At 54.5% G+C, this 20552-nt stretch overlaps 1 protein-coding gene across 3 annotated transcripts; it reads left to right on the forward strand.

The window, feature by feature from the left end:
• The first annotated feature begins 1200 nt into the window (after window positions 1–1200).
• On the forward strand, window positions 1201–18363 carry SNRNP70 (small nuclear ribonucleoprotein U1 subunit 70). Of its 3 annotated transcripts, none has more exons than XM_047711026.1 (10): window positions 1201–1359; window positions 2105–2261; window positions 3585–3647; window positions 3761–3815; window positions 10431–10495; window positions 10659–10721; window positions 11376–11457; window positions 14678–14779; window positions 17374–17461; window positions 17544–18363. In XM_047711026.1, the coding sequence occupies exons 2-10, from the start codon at window positions 2115–2117 to the stop codon at window positions 18193–18195; spliced, it is 1317 nt and encodes a 438-aa protein (XP_047566982.1). In that variant the 5' UTR covers window positions 1201–1359; window positions 2105–2114; the 3' UTR covers window positions 18196–18363. The 3 variants fall into 3 exon arrangements, with proteins under 3 accessions (XP_047566982.1, XP_047566983.1, XP_047566984.1); XM_047711027.1 differs by having other exon boundaries at window positions 17571–18363; XM_047711028.1 differs by lacking the exon at window positions 1201–1359 and having other exon boundaries at window positions 2083–2261.
• The last annotated feature ends 2189 nt before the right edge of the window (window positions 18364–20552 follow it).

The raw sequence follows: 20552 nt of genomic DNA on the forward strand, positions 1-20552 counted from the left end.
AATAATTTTGTGGTTATGCAGAAGATCCTTATTCTTAGGAGGCACCCACTGACGCATTCAGAGGTGATGTGCCACAGTAATTACTTGCGCATGGTACGGGGAAAAATACATAAAAATAAAGCAGGTTTAGCTTCATTTTCCTTAAACTTTTTGTTTTGAAATAATTTTAGAATCACAGAAAAGATCCAAAAATATGGCAGAGTTCCACATACGTACATAAATAAAACAAATGTCAAGATATTTTAAAAGTATGTGCTTTCATGTTACATGTTTCTTGAACCATAAAATTAGTTAAATTTTGTAATAACTGACGTAGTTTTATTAAACAGGCCATTGCATCTATCTGAAAAACTTCTACAACACTTAACTCTTTACAGGTCTAACTCTTTACAGGGTCCTAAGTAACACGGCTGCCAGCTCTCAGATCTCACACGCCAACAACTTGGGATTCCTGCCAACTGTCCCAAATCAGGGCCTTTGCACTTGCTGCTCATTCGTCTAGATCTCCCTTCCATCCGGATCGGATTTCACCTCTCCAGACGAACCTTCCACTATCCCCTTTCTAAAACAGTCCCACTCTCACTGCCCAAGTCCCTCTCCGAAATTTATTCCTTTTAAATGCCTTATCGTCTCCCCCAGTAAAATGTAAGCTCCAAGAGGAAAAAGACCGCCTTAGTCACGTACTACATCTGCACAGCCCAAACAGTGCCCAGCATACACTAGCTGCCGGAAGACCAGTTACTGATTTGGCAGGTTAGACTTCAAAGTAATGACACCATTCACATTGGGACTCTTTGCCAGGCGGCGGAGGGGTATTTTATCGTACAGGCGAACACAGACATGCGTACAAGATCCGGGAAGTGTGTTAGGAGAAAGGGGCGGAGCATCGAGGAGTCTCGCGCTAGAGGCGGTTGGAGCCGTGAGTACAAGATGGGACAGGGCTCCTGCTGGGTGCGCTACCCGCGTGCGCACTGCGGCCTGCAGCCGCCGCGGCACAGGAGTTTAAGGCGCCCGGGGGGGGGGGGGGGGGGGGGGGCGGGGAAGTGACCCGGCGCGTGCGCAGTGCCCGCGCCGGCGCCAGGTCCTTGTGTGTGGGTTGTGCTTAATCGAGCGGCGCGTGCGCAGCGCGGACGGCGGAGGGATTTGCGACTTGTTCCACCCCTTGCCCCTGTCGCCAGCCGAGGCCGCGCGGGCTCGTGAGCAGCGGCCTGGTGCGCGCGCTGGGTGGGCGACGGAGGCAGACGGACGCGGACGCCGCCGGAGTCGAAGCCAGAGCAGGAGTCCCTGCTGCTGAGGGGTCGCAGCAGCCGCCGCGAGCCCCCGGACCGTCGCCAGGCCGAGGAGGGCGCCGCGCGGCGGGTGAGTGTGACTGAGTGGCCTCCTCGGGTGCGGAGCCGCTACCCACAACCCCCTGCGGTGGGCCCCAGTCTTATCCCCGCGGCCGGGCCTCTTTCCCGCGCCCCCGCACCTCTCTGCACCCCTTACCCAGAGTCCTCTGGGCACCTGGGCCCTCTTCCCGCAGCTCTCCCGCGGCCTCTTACCCACAGGCCCTTGCGGCGTGTTGCCTTTTTCTTCCTCGCCGCCTCGGCGGCCTGGACCCTTACCCACAATTCCTTTCGTCTGTGGGGGGCCTGGATCTATTACCCACAAGCCCCTGGCTCGAGGGGCTTGTTGCTTCTGAGCCTCTTCCTTGAGGGACTTCCTGCGATTCCCGCCCCCATAACCTGTTCTCCAGGGTGGGGAGGGGATCCTCCCTTGTAAGGATCCTTGAGCCCCCCCGCCCCGGCACGCTCACAGGCAACCTCTCAGCCTCACGGCCCCTTGCTCGGGACTCTGACACTTACCTCCTCAGAAACTCTTTTTCAGTCTTTGTTTCCCTGAGCGGCTTTGCCCCGCCCTCACACAGTGCTCTCCACCGCCCCCCCCCCCCAACCTGGTTTCTTTTTCAGACTGAGCCTTAGGATCACTCCCGTGTTCTTACAAAACCTTTTTTCATACTGAGACCTTGCCCCTGGATCTCTCTTTTCTTGGGAGTCAGGGGACAGTAGGGGCCTCATGAGTACCCGGTCACCCTAACTTAAGCCTGTCCTGCTTCTGCTCTCAGACTTGGCAAGATGACCCAGTTCCTGCCACCCAACCTTCTGGCCCTCTTCGCTCCCCGTGACCCTATCCCATACCTGCCACCCTTGGAGAAACTGCCACATGAAAAACACCACAACCAACCTTACTGTGGCATTGCGCCCTACATTCGAGAGTTTGAGGTGAGTTCACTGAGCAGACTTGGAATGGTTTGGGTTCAGGGGGCTGCAGAGCTGGATTTGGGAGTCCGGTTTCTGGCCATTTTCTAGCCGTGCGATTTAGGCAGAGGACTCACTTTTTCCGATCCTGTCTTAAATAGGGTTGATACCATATTCCTTGTAGGGTTTTTGTTGTTGTTATTGTTGTTTTTGGAAAATTCGGGAACTAGCAATTGAGGATTCAGGCTTTGGAGTCAGGCCATCTTCGGCTCACACGATTTATCAGCTGTGTGACCTTGGGCGAGTGGTATGTTCAATTAGTTGATGTCTTCATTTTTAGCAAAGGGTAGTAGTATTTTTCTCACAGTATTGGCAGGGAATTAACTGCAAAACTTGGTACAGGGCTTGACATCAAGTTGTCAGCAACCATCAATGTTACCATGGTCACCAGTTTTATTATTAATAGGATGGTGTTCATATGGGCTTGAGATTTTCAGCTCTGCAGCTGCAGGGTAAACACACATACGTGGCTTGGGCTTTTGGGCCTCCCTCCGTCTTTTCATTTGTAAACTGCGGGTGACAACATCACAGGTGGGTCAGAGCACACCCGAGAAGGGCTGGCACACAGACAGAAGTCAGAGGAGGCCAGTTCTGGTATCAAGTAAGAAAGGGCCTCTGAAGGTAGAGGAGAGATAACAGGAGACTGGTTCTTCAGTAGGATTTGCCACCCTTGGTGAACCGGTCCTGGGGAAATGTTATTAGCTAATTAAACTAATTTAATGGCTGCAGGCCTGTGGCACCCTAGATGGCGTAGGTCATGTGGCAGAGTTTAATGAGCGGTTGGTGAGCCCTTCAAGAACTACCCTGACCATCAGAAGGTGTCCAGGTATTGCTTCTGGACTGCGCTGTCAGCTCCTTTTTCTTCGACCCTGGTCCTGATTGCCTTCTGTGATAAAGGACAAATCTTTTGCAGGGTGATGTTTATATGTATACAATGGAATGATTTTGATTTTCCTGTATCTTTGAAGAAAGACTACAGAATAAAAGATCAAATTTTTATTAAGCTCGGGGCGTGTAAAGCTGCTCTATCCGGTTGCTGTAGAAGTTTCTGAATTCTTCCAGTTTCTGTATTTCTCTTGTCACAGACCAGCAGAGGTTTGTGGATAGTATTTGTCCACAGACCCGTGTTTTTGATCTTTGCCACCCCCTCGCTTCCACTGGCCTGGAAACTGTCCTATGTTTGCTTGTGTTGGGGGGGCAGTGAGTGGCTGAGGTGTCTATTGTTTTCTGGATCGGTGTCCCTTGCAAACTCTGTCCCTCCCACCCTGTCACCTCTCTTGTTCCCAGGACCCTCGAGATGCTCCTCCCCCGACTCGAGCAGAAACTCGGGAGGAACGCATGGAGAGAAAGGTATGTCATTTTTGCCTGTTGGCCCCACATCTTTTTTTGCTACTTTCTCCAGGATGTTCCCTGATATCAGGGCACTTCTTTCTGCATTCAGTTGTCCCCCTTTCTCCTGACAGAGACGAGAAAAGATTGAGCGGCGACAGCAGGAAGTGGAGACAGAGCTAAAAATGTGTAAGTGTCTCTTCCTCTCCCATCTCTTCTTCAAACGCTCTTGCATTTGTCTCCCACTGATCCACCCCAGGACTCTAATATGGGAAGGTGGGATGGTTCACTTTTTTAGTTCACAAAGTTGGCCAAACACTGGTTTAGGATGGGGTCTGGGTTGGCAGGAAGGGAGCCTTGAGACCTTGGGCTGGGCCCCCTCGACTAGGGAGCGCACGTGGAGTGGCTGCCACAGCCCAGTTTGGTGTCACGGGCTGAAGCAGTGAGGCAGTTACAGCCCCACTTCTGGTCCTTGACCATGGGAGTTTTCCATCCCTTGCAGGTATAGGAGGAATTGGGACACAGAACCAGATACACTGTGGCCATTAACCAGACTTCACAAGAAGGGCATATCAGCCTCAGATGGTTCTATCAGAGAAGGGCTTTACAGTCAGAAGACTTGGGCTTTCCTTCTACACCTGTGAGGCTGGTGAAGCATGTCTCTTTGGACCTTATTTCCTTGAGGCATCTTTCCTCAGGGCAATTATGCAGATGCCTAACCTTTTTTTTTTTTTTTTTAAGATTTTGTTTATTTGGGGCACCTGGGTGGCTCAGTGGGTTAAGCCTCAGCCTTTGGCTCAAGTCATGATCTCAGGGTCCTAGGATCAAGCCCTGCATTGGGTTCTCTGCTCAGCAGGGAGCCTGCTTCCCCCTCTCTCTCTGCCTGACTCTCTATGATCTCTCTCTGTGTCCAAAAAAAGATTTTGTTTATTTTTCAGAGAGAGCATAAGCAGGGGGAGCAGCAGGCAGAGGAGGAAACAGGTTCCCTGCTGAGCAAGGAGCCATTGTGGGGCTCGATCCCAGGACTCTGGGATCATGACCTGAGCTAAAGGCAGACACTTAGCCAACTGAGCCACCCAGGCACCCCAACTTTTTTTTTTTTTTTTTTTTTTAAGATTTTATTTGTTAGACCGCGCACAAGCAGGCAGAGTGGCAGGGAGAGGCAGAGAGAGAGGCAGGCTCCTCGCTGAGCAAGGAGCCTGATGTGGGACTTGATCCTAGGACCTTAGGATCACAACCCAAGCCAAAGGGCAGCAGCTTAACCCACTGAGCCACCCAGTCGCCCATCCCCCAACTTTAAAAAAAAAAATATATATATATATATATTTTTTTTTATATATATATTTTTTTAAGATTTTATTTATTTATTTGACAGAGAGAGATCACAAGTAGACAGAGAGGCAGGCAGAGAGAGAGAGAGAGAGAGAGGGAGGGAAGCAGGCTCCCTGCCGAGCAGAGAGCCCGATGCGGGACTCGATCCCAGGACCCTGAGATCACGACCCGAGCCGAAGGCAGCGGCTCAACCCACTGAGCCACCCAGGCGCCCCCAAAATATATATTTTTAATTTCAGAGAGAGAGCGGGTGTGAACTGAGGGGAGGGGCAAAGGGAGAGAATTGAAAGCAGAACCCAGCTGAGCATGGAGCCTCACGCTGGCCTCGATTTCACGACCCCGAGATATGCCCTGAGCCGAAACCAAGAGTCGCACGCCTAACCGACTTAGCCCCCCGCCTAACCAACTGAGCCCCCCCAGAGTCCTAACATCTAAAGACATGGATATCGGCTGAGCACACTCTCTGAGCAGTGACTCACTGCAGTTCCTTTCTTGCCATTCTCAGATGCCTCAAAGGTATCTTTGGTATGCGTCCAAACCGCATTCAGATTTTCCTCCTCCCACCCACCTGGTCTCCTTGGATGTTTTCTTTTTTTTTTTTTTTTTTAAAGATTTTATTTATTTGTCAGGGACAGAGGGAGAGCGAGCGAGCGAGCACAGGCAGACAGAGAGGCAGGCAGAGGCAGAGGGAGAAGCAGGCTCCCTGCTGAGCAAGGAGCCCGATGTGGGACTCGATCCCAGGACCCTGGGATCATGACCTGAGCCGAAGGCAGCCGCTTAACCAACTGAGCCACCCAGGCGTCCCATCCTTGGATGTTTTCTTCAATGGAACATGGCTGTGTGGCCTTGCAAGTGATGATCTCTTTCGTGGGTCGCCCATTGCTTTTTTTTTTCTTTTTTTAAGATTTTGTTTATTTATTTATTTGACAGACAGAGATCACAAGTAGGCAGAGAGGCAGGCAGAGAGGAGGAAGCAGGCTCCCTGCCGAGCAGAGAGCCTGATGTGGGGCTCGATCCCAGGACCCTGGGATCACGACCCGAGCTGAAGGCAGAGGCTTTAACCCACTGAGCCACCTAGGCGCCCCTCGCCCATTGCTTTTAACATTTTTTTTTCCCTCCTTTTCCCAGCCTGTCACCGCAGCTTGTCCCTGTTGCTCTCTGTCTCACATCTGACCCTTCTCTCCATGTCTGCTACCACCCAAGTGCCCTCCTGTCCACACACCCAGTAACAGTCTAACTGGTTTCCCTACATCTCTGTCTCCACCAAGTTCTTTGGGTCTTTTAAGTATGACTCTACTTCTTTCTTTTCTTTTTTTAAGATTTTATTCATTTACAAAGAGACAGAGTGCAAGCACAAGCATGCAAAGTGGCAGGCAGAGGCAGAGGGAGAAGCAGGCTCCTTGCTGAGCAGGGATTCCCAGTGTGGAGCTCCATCCCAGGACGCTGGGATCATGACCTGAGCTGAAGGCAGTGGCTTAACCCACTGAGCCACCCAGGTGTCCCGATTCTACCCTTTTCTAACAGTTTCCTTTTGCTCTTGGCATAAAGACCAAAGTCTCTTTCCTGCCCACTGTTCCAGATACGTCGGGCACCATGCTCCCCTCGGCTCCAGCTGCAGCTGCCTCTTCTTATGCCTCATTCTTGCCAGAAGGTCTTCTGTCATTGGGCTTTTGCCCAGACTCTTCCCCCAGTCTGTGATGACACCTTTGTAGCAGCCCTTTGTATCCCCGTTCAGCTGTGACTTCCTTGCTCAGGTGGAGTCCCTTTGTGTGCTGAAAGCCCCGAGACCCACTGCAGGTTGGTCACTTCGGTCTGCGTGGGGGATTTGAAAGGGATCTCTCTGCACTGGAGTTTCCCGACTGCCCGGAGAGAGCAGGGTTCGGTTGGGATTTGCTCACTTTGATGGCCCCAGGCTAGCACAGGACCTGGCACGCGGAACCGTTGGCCCCAGTTAGCCTGGAGTCTGTTCGCTCGGTTGGTAAGGCACAGGCCTTGCTGTCTTACCCACTGCGCTTTAACCCCGATTCTGTCCATTGCAGCCAAGTGACCTTGGGTAAATCATTTGTCCCCCTCGAAGTTATTTCCCCCACTTTTAGGAATGGGGTCTTGTTGTGTTAAATGACAACCACCACCACAGAGGTGCAGTCAGCCAAATTCAGAATGTGTGAAATTATAGACAACAAACTTGTAACACAGTTTTCTTTAACCAGTTAAGTGACAAGGGAGGCTGGCAGGGAGCCAGACTGTATGGATTAAGGAATCAAAAGCTGTCAGCCACGTGGTGTGGGTGGAACTTGTTTGGATCCAGATTTAAATGAGCTAACTCTGAAAATCCAGTTTTGAAACAATTGGCATTTGAGTACTGGGTGTTCAGTTAAGGAAGTAATGTGTTAAGGTGCCATAACAGTGTGGTGGTTCTGGTTTCTTAAAAGTCTCTTTTAGGGGCGCCTGGGTGGCTCAGTGGGTTGGGCCGCTGCCTTCGGCTCAGGTCATGATCTCGGAGTCCTGGGATCGAGCCCCGCATCCGGCTCTCTGCTCTCTCGGGGAGCCTGCTTCCTCTTCTCTCTCTGCCTGCCTCTCTGCCTGCTTGTGATCTCTCTGTCCAAAAAAAAAAAAAAAAAAAAAAAAAAAGTCTCTTTTAGGGGCTGAAATGGTATAAAAGGGGTTTGATTTAAAATACTTCAGTGAGGGGCATCTGGGTGGCTCAGTAGGTTAAGCCTCTGCCTTTGGCTCAGGTCATGATCCCAGGGTCCTGGGATCAAGCCCCGCATCAGGCTCCCTGCTCGACAGGAAGCCTGCTTCCTCCTCTCCCGCTTCCCCTACTTGTGTTCCTTCTATTCCTGTGTCTCTGTCAAATGATAAATAAACCCTTTTTTAAAAAAATAAATACCTCAGTGGGATTGGGGTGCAGTTGAAACGGATGTGGCCAAGGTTGATAATTGAAGCAGTTTCTATAGGTTCGTTGTATTGTTTTCTGCAGTCCTACATGTTTGGACTTCTGCATAATTGAAAAGAAAAAAGAATGGATCAAGTACATTAGGGTTTTTATGCGTCTGTCCGAGAGTCTCTGTTCCCACTGCTGAAGCATGTCGTGCCTCATCGCAGTAAACGGCTGCCCTTCGAGGGGACCTTGTCCTTCCCAAAGCGATTGGTCTGCGTTCTGTGATTGATTTCTCACAGCTTCGAGGCATGGCAGGGGTTATTACTCATATTTTTAAGACAAGGAAAATCGAGGCTTGTTGAGGCCTAGTATGCTTACTGAGAGTTCTTTTTTTTTTTTTTTTAAGATTTTATTTGACAGAGATCGCAAGTAGGCAGAGAGAGAGGGGGAAGCAGGCTCCCCGCTGAGCAGAGAGCCCGATGCAGGACCCTGAGATCATGACCTGAGCTGAAGGCAGAGGCTTAACCCACTGGGCCACGCAGGCGCCCCCTACTGTAGTTCTGAGATACTTTACCCGCGACCCAAAAGTCTCATGAGGTTTCCCCACCACCCAGGACGGTCCTTTGAGCCCCTGCCCTGGGTTCTGCCTCCATCAGCCCTTTAGCCAAGGATTTCCCAAAGGCAGAATTTCTCTGCCAGCATGACGGAGCGCTCACTGGTGACCTGCCGACCGGCTCTAGTTCTCTGCTGCGGTCATTGTGCTGACGTGTTCTTTTTTCAGGTACAGGGTGCTCTTGGCTGGCCACGCTAGCTTTGGCTTTTAGTCACACTCATGGGCCCCTCGCGGAAGCAGGAACCACAGAGCCCGCCGCAGTGTACCTGCGGGCTGCTGGGCACCTCCACGCTGCCCACCGGGCATCCACTCCCCCAGGCAGCAGTCCCACTGCTGCATTCCTGCTGCACCTGTTCGACCACCTACTGCCTGGTGTTGGCAGATGCATTTCCTGTTGCTGCCCTGAGATTTCCGGGTCTTCGGTCAGATGCCCTCATCCCACTGAGGTCTTTCCTGACCTTCCACTTACAGCTCTCCTGCCTGGGTCTGTCACTGTCTGATAGAACTAAACGGTTTCCTTACCTTGTTGACGGCCAGCCTTCCTGCATTTGTGTCTGATCTCCAAGAGGGCACAGCTCTCTTCTGGTCCGGTTTGCTGTGAAATCCTGGACACTTAACGACGGCTCCAGGCACTCGCTAGTCCTTAATGGGTACCTGTGAAATGAGTGGATGAGAGCGGCCTGGCACAGACCTAGAGACCAGGGCACAGAAAATGACAGCGCGGAGGGGTGACATAGGGTGAGCGGCTTAAGGGGGCAGGCGGAAAGATGGGGTTGTCTTCAAAGGCTGCCATCAGTTTCCAGGTAGTTATTCCTTTAGATGTGGGCTCGGTCTGCTGGTTTTTAGTAAATTCTCTGAAGTCACCTTGCACTTTGCAGTGCAGCCCCTCACAGGAAACAGATCTGGAACTTTATTTCGCTGGCTTTTTGCAACACCTGGACTATCTTCCTGGGAAGCCGGTGCCTGGACGTTCAGCGTGGAGCCTGGTAGTTAGAACCCCCGGCCCGTGAGGTCAGGCTGGGGTGTGAAGCCGGGCTTGGCCTCTTCGCTCCTCTGATGCTTCTTCCTCTTCCACGCTTCAGGGGTTGGCTTTGTTTCCATTTGCGAGATGACAAATCCTCAGCATCCAGCACAGCGTCGGGACCTGATTATATGTGCGATGAATTATTAACGTTCCTTTTCTCCTGTTCCCCTACAACACGGCAGGTCGTTCCTGAGGGCGGCACTGTGTCATGGAGGAACCGCCTCCGCTGGGCACTGGGCAGGGTGCCTCTGGGGCCCTGGCGGGAGTCGAGGGCCATCGTGTGGGGTTGGGTCACCATAGTCTGAGAAGGACTTCTTCCTGGGTCTGAGCCTTCAGAATCCCTTCCGAAATGGGTTCTGTAGTAGATTTTGGCTCCTGTCTGCAGAGATGGTTATTCCTCAGTGGCCTTGTGGGCGGAGAATCTGATCAGCATCTTGTGCCCTGGCTTTCTCCCTGAGGCACAGAGGCCAAAGCACATAGGGAAGAAAACAAGGCTCTGCTTCTCTGGGGCCCTCTCCCAGCCTTTGAGCTAAGGTTTTCCCACGGGCTGTGTTGCAGGCTGTGCCATTGGGTGGCAGTGCGGCCCTGCAGGTGAGGGAGGAAAGCCCCCAGCCCCACCCCACACCAGTGGTGATCTGGCTGCCTCCACAGAGGTGCCCAGTCTTCCCCCCGAAGGGACTGGAGCCTTCACATGTATAGGTCTGAATGGCATTGAGGGTGGTCCCGCCCAGTCAGCTTGAGGTCAGCCTCCCCCCTTCCCCTGTCAGCCTAAGCTGACTACTCATAGAAGGGCCACTGTGCTCTAGGGCAGCTGGAGAGAGGAGCATGCCCAAGGTCTCCAGGTCACCAGCGGTTTTCTTCTATCTAACAGGCCTCTGCCCGTCTGTGTGTGTCTGTCTTGCTGGGTGAGGCTGTGGACACTCAGTCCTTACACACTGTGTTCTTCTCGTGCAGGGGACCCTCACAATGATCCCAATGCTCAGGGTGATGCCTTTAAGACTCTCTTCGTGGCTAGAGTGGTGAGTCCCCAGCTCCCCACCCCTGGAGCGCCAGAGGAGCCTAGATCCCTGGGCTGCTAAGAGCTTGAGTGTGGGACAAAGGACAATAGGCTAAGTCCTGGAATGCTAAGGGCTTTGGGATGGCTCACTTCTCCATCTTAATGTTGCGTCTGTCTCCTGATAGAACTATGACACGACAGAATCGAAGCTCCGGAGAGAGTTTGAGGTGTACGGACCCATCAAAAGAGTGAGTGAACTGGGGCTTTGGCTACTCGAATTGGGGTGCGATGCAGGGAGGGAGAAGGCTGGCTCCCGGCCCCAAGGATGCGCCCCGTCATTTTGGGGCTTCAGAGTCCGTGGCCTGCGTTCACATTCTGAGTGCACTAACACGCAGCTGGCTTTAGGTAGCAGGGAGGGCGGCTTTCTGTTGATTTAGGGTACGAGTAGGCAAACTGCAAACTTGCTGTTTGTAAATATGGGCTCGTCGGTGCCCGGCCGAGCCCCTTTATTCACTGTTGTCTGTAGCAGCTGTTTCTGAAGGCAGAGTCAGGTAGTCAGACCCTGAGGCCTTCAGCTGGAAGTACCTGCCGTCTGGCCTCTTCCGAGAAAAAGCGTAAATGTGTGTGCGGACTCCTGTTTCAGAGGAAGGCTTCATGTTTAAGCAACATGTCTTAAATTCACTGAAAAGTCCCGTGAGCGCTCTGGCCGAGGGCTGGGGACTATTACGCTGCCGACGCGGCGCTGTGAGAGCCGTGGTCATTCTGGGCTCCTGAGGACGGGGAGAGGGTCTGCGGCCTCTGTCGCTGGCAGCGCCCAGCCGGGGGCCTTGCGCACAGGCTGGTGCTTGAAGGGGTGGGATTTCCTAGTCGGAGAACTGATCTCTGCCTGCCACCCCGCCCAGATACACATGGTCTACAGCAAGCGGTCAGGAAAGCCCCGAGGCTACGCCTTCATTGAGTACGAGCATGAGCGAGACATGCACTGTGAGTACCTCCCGGCCTGAGCCCTGTGCGCTGGCCCTCTCTCTCCTCTGCTGCCCGGCCCCTTCCCGTCGTCTGTCCCCACCCCCACCCTGCCAAACCTGACATTAGCGATGTCTCTCCTCCTCCTCCCTCTGTTTCTGATATATCTTTTTTTTTTTTATATATACGTGTTTTTTAAAAAACAAAAACCAAAACCCCCCACAACGTGTGTGTGTGTGTGAACCTGGGGAGGTAAGTGTCACACGTTGAACCTCAGGGGCAAGGAGGGAACTGGGTGGGGGCTGGGGCCAGCTGGAGGTGGGGGAGGGGTCGGATGTTTGGGGAGCCTCTCCCCATTCCCCCCACCAGCATTGGGGGCGGCCAGGATGGAATGAGGACTGGCCTTTGAACCTGCCCTCTCTTTCCCTCAGCAGCGCTGGGGCTGGGCCACCCGACCCTCCGCCTCCCCACCCTCAGCCCCCCACCCTGTTCCTCAGCGGGCAGTGGGTTGGTAGGCGTGCTTAGCGCCTGCCCCCACCTCTGCAAAGCCCCCCTTGAGGCTGCGGCGGCGTCCACACGGGCAGGGACGGGTGGGGGGGGGCGGGCAGGGCTGCGGCGTGTCCAGGGGCCGCCGTATTAATTGACTGTTCTTATTGTCACTGCAGCCACCACGCAGCTGGCTTGCAGCTGATGCTTACGCTCCCCTTACAACACCTCAGTGTATGGTTGGTATAAGGGTTTGTATCATGGGTAAGATCACGCAGCCCCGCACACCAGCCCAGCTTAGCCAGGCAGCTCAGGAGCAGCGAGGCATCCCTCCTCCCATTCCCAGTCGCCCCTCAGCCTCCCCGCACCCAGAACCCTTGCCTTGTTTGGGTGCCCTTTGTCCCTCCTGCCAACCCTTTCCCCAGTCCATATATGCTGATAGTCTTGCTGATCCCAGGAAGGGAAGGATCAGCCCTGACGGGAAAGGCAGCTAGCCTCTCTGGTCGGGCTCCACTCAACCCCTGACTTAACCTGGCTTCATGGCGTCAGCGGCAGGGTGACGGGAATACCGCAGACAGGGCGCACTAGGGTGAGGGCTCCATGGGGAACCCTTCAACCCTTTGCTCCTGGCGCCCGTGCTTTTGTGGGGCTGTCACTGTGGTGGCCCTGGAGAATCTTTTTGGTTGCTAGACTCAGGGTGCTGTGCCCCTTTTCTGTCTGCCTTATCATGGTTGAGGCCTGCCAAAGGGCTGTGGTGGCCAGCGGCTCTGCAGAGTGCATGGAATTGGGGGTTGGGGTGTGGGAGGGACTGAGTGCCAGGCCGCAAGCAGCTGAAGGTGTTGTAGATTTTACTTAAGACCCTTCCACTGTCTAGAGACCTAAGAGAGGGAGAGAAAGAGAAGCCTAGAAGTACACATGTCACATGGTTTCTTTGTTGGTACTCTTGGGTTGGGCCTCTTCTGGGGTTTGGGATACTGAACCAGAGCAGGGTTCCTTTGCTTGACTGTGTTCCCGGTCCTTAAATCCCTTCTCCCCCACTACCCTCCTCTGGGTTTGGGGGCCAAATGGCCCCTCCTCCTCAAATCACAGGCAGCACTCCATCTCCTGGACCCCCCAGGCTGTCTCCTTGTGTGCCAGCCTTTTGAGTGGCAGGTGGTGGGAGGGAGTGTGGAATTCGAGGTGGAAAAGTCCTTCTATGTGCTGCGAGGGGGTGGGGCGTGTGCTTAGTTTAGTGTGGACTTTACTGGGAAAGGTAAGGGTGGACAGGTTCGCTAAGGTCTCCCCAGCCTTCTTTTTAAAAATTCAACAAGCTAGTCCCTGGGCTTTACCAGCTCCTAGACTTGACGTTAACCCTTGTCTCCCCCCGTCTTTCAAGGCCTCCATGAGGTTTCTTTGGGGTCCACCACTTCCTCTGCCTGTCTCCAGGTGGTGCAGGAGATGTGGTTCCTCTCACTCTCTGTGGCTCCCTAGAACCCCCAACTTACCTTCCCTGTAGCTTTAGCTGACCCCATGGTGGTGGGTGTGGGGTCTGTGCGCGTGCTCAGGTAAGCTTGGGGGCTCCAGGTAAGCGGTCCCGTGTCCCCCCCCCGGGAAGCCCGCCTCCTCGCCAGGCCCCCAGGAGTTGCCGAGCCCCCCCCATCCCGCTCGGTTTGGACACCCGCAAGGCCGGCATCGGTAAATGGCACCTTTTTCTCTTCCTCTGGTTGTTATTTGGGGGGGAGAGGGCTGGGGCGGGGCAGGGTATTGTGGTTGGTTGAGGACAACCCCCTAGGCCAGGGCTGGGGGTGGGAAAGAGACCTTTTTGGCCTTCCCGACGCCCCGTGTAAGACAGACCCGGGATCAGGCCTGCCCATCACTGTGCCCTGCCCAAGAGCAGGAACTTGCCTCTCCCTGAATCTCCCCCTCTACTCCTCACCCATCCCGAGAGGCTCCGGCTGGGGTTGGCCTCCCAGCATGTGTTGAGCTGGGGGTGTGGAGGGAGAGATGGGATGGGGGCTGGGATTGGGTGGCAGTCAGTCGGCTCAGGTAAGGCAGGAATTGTCGGTAGCACCGCACGCCTCCCATGCCTCCCTCCACTTTCCCTCTCCCCCAGCTGCTGTAGGGGGCCCCTCCAGGCCCCCTGGGAGCACCATAACCCACCCTTCTGCTCCCTGCCATCTCCTAAAGATTTCTCCCACCCTTTTCTGGTTCATTTTCTGTTCTGATGTCTGTTCCCCCCACGCTCACCTCCCCCCCCCCAAAAAAAAAACACAAAAAAACAAAAAGGAAAACCGGTGTGAACTGGGGTGCAGAGCGGCCCAGCTGGGCCTCCTGCCCCAGCATGATGGTTTAGGGTGCATGCCTTGGGTTGTGGAGGAGCCCTCCCCCACAGCAGAGTCCAGCCTTAAGTTAACCTCCGGTTTCTTTGCAGCAACTTTGGCCGCCTGGGCAGGAGGGGGCTGCTCTGTCAAATGGGAGTAGGAAGGGCCTGGGTGCCCAGGGGCGTGGTGGTTGGGGTGGTCTTGCTCCCCCCCAGTAGCAATTGGGGGGGTGATAAACAGGTGCCAAGATGGAGCAGGCCCCTCCTGGTTTGGGAGAGGGTTGGTCTGGCTGTCAGTTGCCTGGCTGTCTGGTGGGCGTGTGCGTGTGTGTGCGCGTGCGCACAGAGTGCATTGATGGGGACGTGCGGTTGGGGATGCCACAGAGCTGGGCCCTGTCCTGACTAGAGGACCCTCTGGGGACTCCTCCCCCTCCCCCCTCCCCACGTCTGTTGCAGCCGCTTACAAGCACGCAGACGGCAAGAAGATTGATGGCAGGAGAGTCCTTGTGGATGTGGAGAGGGGCCGAACTGTGAAGGGCTGGCGGCCCCGGCGGCTAGGTGAGCACTTCCTGCCGGGACTGCGCCCCGGTGGGCCTGACCCCCTTCTGCATCCCTCTGCTGCTTCCTGTCTCCCCTTCCTCTTTCGCCTTGCCTGGCTGCTCATCATACCCTCCCTCCCTCCAGCTTCTCTTGTCACATCATCCTTCCTGGTGGCTGGCTTCTCATTCTGGGTCACCGATGAGCGGGAGCCCCGGCTTGGAGAGGCGAGTCTGGGACCAGATGGCAGCTTGTGCACTTACTAGTTGGTGCATTTGCTCCTCTTCCTGCCTCATTTCCCTTGATCCTGGAAAGTCGGGGTAACTACAGAGTTCACTGAGCTCAGCCCAGGATGCCCAGCTTGGCAAGTGGCACACGGTAGGGCTCATGAAGATCTCGCTGTCACCCATATAGTCTTAGCTCTCGCTCCTTTGTTTATTCATCGGTTACCAGCTGTGTACTGTGCTTTCAGTCAGGAGCAAGACATGGACAGCCTCTGTCTGTCTCTGATTGTTACTCAGCCTGTCAGTCAAGGTCAGTTTGGTTGCAAGTACTAAGAGCACATTTGAGGTTTTTAAAGCACAAAGGAGCCTTGTTGGGAAAGAATCCTGGGAGTCCCTTGGAGCCCAGACATGTGTGATGGGCCTCCCGTGCACCGGGCAGCTGGGCCTTAGAGCTGCCCAGAGCTGCCCCTGGCGTCCCTGCAGCCCACGTCCACCTTGCCTGCTCTCCCCGCAGACTGGTCTCTTCTGTGCTTCCCTGCACAGGCCCCGTGCCACTTCCACTTTACTCCTAGTCCTGGGTGTGTCTCTGTGCTCTGCGGTGCTTGGATCTCAGGGGCTCAGTATGGGGCCTGGACCTGGGGCTGCGGTCCTGCCATCCTCTCAGGCCTATGAAGGACCTGCTCCTGCGAGGGTGAGTGACGGCTCTCCGAGAGAGGCGGTCCTACGCTGGCCGACACCTCAGGCGGGTGCAGGACTGCTGCTCTTCTCCCGCCTCCCCGTCACTCTTCTCACCCTGGCCTGGCCTGGGTGGCCCAGACCACATGTGCACCTGCTGAGCCTCAGACAGGAGAGCGCTCCTTACCTCCCCTTGTTTCTCTGGGGTGGCGTGAGTTTTTCAGAGTGTGCTGTTTGCAGTTGTAGGATTCTGGAATCTCAGAGTCTTCTAGTTCAGCTGGCATTCGGGCTTAGTGATAGCAGTACATCCTGACCCAGTATATATCTGGAAAAATAGCATCCAGAACAAAAGTTCTGTGAACAATAATTATCTTTTTTACAGGGAATGTGTACTAGTATTTTATGTTCTGTTGTTTTATTTTGTTTTTTTAATATATTGGTTGCAAGTCATCCGATAGATGATGGGATCCACAGCTGGATCGTGACCTGAAAAGGGGAGACAGCCCGTGCTACGCCCTGCCTGTGATGTTCCAGATGCCTGGCAGTGGCCTCTCCCGGCTAGAATGTTTGCTCTCCAAACGGTCTTTCTCCTTTTTCACTGGCATTGCTAGAAGCCGTTTCCTTATATGGAACTCGGGCCTGCCTCACTGAATCTTTCTTCCAGTCCGAGTGGTGCAGAGAGGGGCACGAGAGGGGAAGTTCTGGAGTCGGCTGGGAGCCTGAGCCCGGTTCTGCACCTTCGTAGCCAAGGCCCTGTGCAAGTGACTTTGTTTTCCCATCTGCAGAAGGCGCGCTCCTGCTCCTTGGAGTCGTTGGGTCAGTCACCCGACTCTAGCACTAGACTTTCATCCTTTGGCTGCTGTACCACGTGCTGGTTACGGCGAGCAGGGCCAGTCAGTCCTGACCTTGACGGTGCTGAGAGTCTGCCGGGAAAGGCAGGCGCCCCTCAACTCGCACGGGTGTGTAAATGTGAGATCCCGCAAGTTTCAGGAGGCGCGTGCGGTCTGTGAGTGTATGGTGGAGGGCGGCCGAGTCCAGTAGGTCAGGGCAGGCCTGAGGAAGTGCCGCTCCGGCTAAGATGGGAAGGGTGAGTACGTTCGCTCCCCAGGGAGGGTGAGATTCTAGGGAGAGAGGAGTGATCGCAGACGGGGGCAGAAGGGAGATGGAGGCTGCGAGGAGATTGAGACCACCCAGAACGTAAAGAACCGGGGGCCACCCGTTGAAAGGTGGGCAGTGCGAAGCCAGTGGAGGCTTTGAGGCAGGTCAGTTCCGAGGGTCACTGGCTTGGGGCTCTTGGATGGCTCAGTTGGTTAAGTGTCTGCTTTGACTTAGGGCGTGATCTCTGCGTCCTGGGGTTGAGCCCCTTCCCTGCTCAGCGGGGAGTCTTATTTCTCCCTCTCTCTGCCCCACCCCCACTCATGCTCTCTATCAAATAATTAAATCTTTTTTTAAAAAAAGTTACCGGCTTAGGGCGGTGTGAGGCGGCCGCTGCGTGGGAAGGGTGTGCGAGGCTCTGCGGTATCTGGAGGCTGGGGCATGCGCTTTGGAGTCTGAGTGCAGGTGTTTCCCAGCTGGCACCTTGTGAAAGTCCTCACGTGTCTGTAAGGCGTGGCTCTCCTAGTGTGGCTGCAGTCCTTCCTTTCGCTCTTCGGTGCCCATTTCCCTTCCCTCAGCGCTCTGCCCAGACTGACGCGCTCTCGCCTGTTCTCACCCTAGGAGGTGGCCTCGGTGGGACCAGAAGAGGCGGGGCCGACGTGAACATCCGGCATTCCGGCCGGGACGATACTTCCCGCTATGATGAGAGGTAAGATTGGGCAGCTGGTGTCCTGGGATGGGGGTGGTCACGTGGGGGAGCCCTGCCACAAACCTCTGCCCACCTCATCCAGGCCCGGCCCCTCCCCGCTGCCCCACAGGGACCGGGACCGGGACCGCGAGCGGGAGCGCAGGGAACGAAGCCGCGAGCGAGACAAGGAGCGAGAACGGCGACGCTCCCGCTCTCGGGACCGGCGGCGGCGCTCACGGAGTCGCGACAAGGAGGAGCGGAGGCGCTCTAGGGAGCGTAGCAAGGACAAGGACCGGGAACGGAAGCGGCGAAGTAGCCGGAGCCGGGAGCGGGCACGACGGGAGCGGGAGCGCAAGGAGGAGCTGCGTGGTGGCGGAGGTGGTGGTGACATGGCAGAGCCCTCTGAGGCCGGCGATGCGCCTCCTGACGATGGGCCTCCTGGGGAGCTGGGTCCTGACGGCCCTGATGGTCCAGAGGAGAAGGGCCGGGATCGTGACCGGGAACGACGACGGAGCCACCGGAGCGAGCGGGAGCGGCGTCGGGACCGAGACCGAGACCGGGATCGCGAGCACAAGCGGGGGGAGCGGGGTGGCGAACGGGGCAGGGATGAGGCCCGAGGTGGGGGTGGTGGCGGCCAGGACAACGGGCTGGAGGGTCTGGGCAACGAAAGCCGAGACATGTACATGGAATCTGAGGGAGGCGATGGGTATCTTGCTCCAGAGAACGGGTATTTGATGGAGGCCGCACCAGAGTGATGAGGGCCTTCCCCTGTTTTGTTTTGGACGTGTTCCTGCCCACCCCCTGCTGTCATCCTCTCCCCTGACCTTGGCCACCACCCAAGTTTGCCAGCCAAGGGTAGGAGTCTCCTTATTGTTCAGGCCCCTCAGATTTAAAAATAAAATTAATTTCCTGTTGATAACGAGCACCTTGGTTTCCTCACTGCTCTTCCTGTATTTCCCCCACCAGGGTCGTCACCTGACTGTTGATAGTCCCACTTTGGTTTGTGTCCCAGGGCCTGCCAAGGGCCTGGGCTTTATGACGACCTAAGGCTGGACCTACCCACACTACACCAGACCTGCTTAAAATGGGATAAGGAGGTGTTCTCTAAGGGTTCCCTCCATTAGGATTTTTGGTCCCTTTGTGATTTCCTTCCTCTTTTTTTAATGTCTGCCACACGTTCCCTGTGGGGCCATCCCTGCCCTTGTCTTGGTGGCCAGGTGGGGCTCCAGACACTATTGCTCAGTGAGAGCCGCAGGTTTGTGTGAAAGGGAAGCTGTTGCCGGAGTTGGGAGAGCAGGGAAAGGCTGAGGAGATGAATCAGGAGCACAAGCTGCAGAGGGACAAGATGGGGTGCCACAGAGCAGCTGCACAAGGTGGGGAGTGCAAAGGGCCTGTGGTTAATGATAGCAAGTTCATGAGTATTTTTACTTCTGGCTGCCAGTGTCAGTGGAGGGTTAACGAGACCCGGAGAGCTTCCATCAGCAATTGAGATTCCGGCCATTTCCGGAGGGTGAGGACACATCAGGCTGGTGACCCCTTGAGAAGGAAGCCAGTGAGCCTCACAGAACCCCAGAGGGGCTCGAGACCACAGCTGCAAGTACAAGTGTAGCAAACTCCAGAATCGCTGCCTGGAATGGCTGTCCTCCGTTTCAGCCCTCGGGATGCCTAGGAGCTGGGCATTTTCTGCATAGGCAAATACAGGACCTATTTTTGTGTCTGAGGATTTTCTCAGTCTATAGGTAAACTTGGTCTGGTAACCCAGAGGCAGCCTGTCCGCTAAATCTGACTGACACAAGGATTATGGTTTTTAACTGCCTCATTCTACCTAACCGTGCAAAAATGACAGCCAATGGAGAAAATCCTGCAGCAGGAGACCACAACCTAAATGAAAAAACTGGTTCTGGAAGGAAGAATTTAGGGACTAAAAGAGAACTCCGTGCCTCTAGTTAGTATATGCTCATAGATATACCAGATACTGCACCTGCGCTTCTGGAATTGGCCGTGAAGAGCAGGGTTTGGGGCTAGCGTGGCACGGCATGTTACACGAAGCCCGGACAAAATCCGCAGAAGGTACTGGGGAGCTTGGCTGGAGGGTGATGCCTAAGAAAAGGAAAGCACACAGGTGAACCTGTTAGCCCTCCCCTGTTCCCCGAGGGCATTTGCCACTTGAGTCTAGGGGAATAGACTCAGAAAATGGCAGTCCGCTGAGTTGAATTCACACAGGTTAGACCGCACAGGTTGGACTTAAGGGTAGAATTTCCAGATGGGCCGCTGAGCCCCCAGTTCCATGGGCAGCCTTCCCTCAAAACATTTGCTGCTAAACTGCTTGCTGTCCGTGTAAGACCTGCCCACAAAGGGCTCATCAGAAAGCAGTAGCTGGATGCTAGTGAGCTGAGCAGAGGTGGCAGCAGCCACTTGCACACTTGCACTTGCGGTCGCCGTGCGGGAGATCTCCGTGGAGATCTGAAACTCGACCCATCGGGATTACAGGTGATGTCCTTGCTGGGAGAGGACTTAGCCCTCCGCAGGAAGATCTAATTCAAGAGCCTCTGTGATTTCTAGTACACAGTGCTCAGCATTTACTCAAAAACCATTAGGTATTCTAGAAAGAAGACTTGAGTTGCTGAAAACCAAGGGAAAAGTAGCTAACAGACCCAGGCATTCTGCTGTTGGGAGTTACCGGAGAGTGAAGTAACCACAGGTTCACGAAACAAGGAAAGGATGGAGAGCTTTGAAGAGATCTGCCATCTTTAAAAGAAAAAAAATTTTTTTTCAAACTTTAGAACTGAAGATAAATTAAGAATTTAGGTGCATTTTGCAGTTCATATACTACATAACCCAAAATGTTTCTGTTAACAACAGATTAGAAGTTCTAATGGGGAAAAGAGACAAACTTTCTCAAAAGTTAAGAGGAACCTCACAATCTCTTAAGGAAGTTAAAGATACATGTCACCAAAACAAGGAGTTTACAGGAGAGGAAACAGAATCCATTTCAGAGCAGCGAGGGGAAAAAAACCCGGGATGGCAGTTTCTAGAGAGCGGTTAGTCCAGGCTGGAGTCAGGGCTCTGACTCAGGTTCCCAAGGACTTTCAGAATAAAGAAGGTTCAGTCG

Source organism: Lutra lutra, chromosome 17, assembly GCF_902655055.1.
Source record: "Lutra lutra chromosome 17, mLutLut1.2, whole genome shotgun sequence".
NCBI lineage: Eukaryota > Metazoa > Chordata > Mammalia > Carnivora > Mustelidae > Lutra > Lutra lutra.

What these genes read in the sequence shown, in the direction of transcription:
- SNRNP70 (XM_047711026.1), top strand. Translation starts at nt 2,115, where the DNA reads ATGACCCAGTTCCTGCCACCCAACCTTCTGGCCCTCTTCGCTCCCCGT. An exon ending in CCTACATTCGAGAGTTTGAG is followed by an intron (nt 2,262 to 3,584) that starts GTGAGTTCACTG and finishes TCTTGTTCCCAG; the next exon opens with GACCCTCGAGATGCTCCTCC. An exon ending in GCATGAGCGAGACATGCACT is followed by an intron (nt 11,458 to 14,677) that starts GTGAGTACCTCC and finishes CGTCTGTTGCAG; the next exon opens with CCGCTTACAAGCACGCAGAC.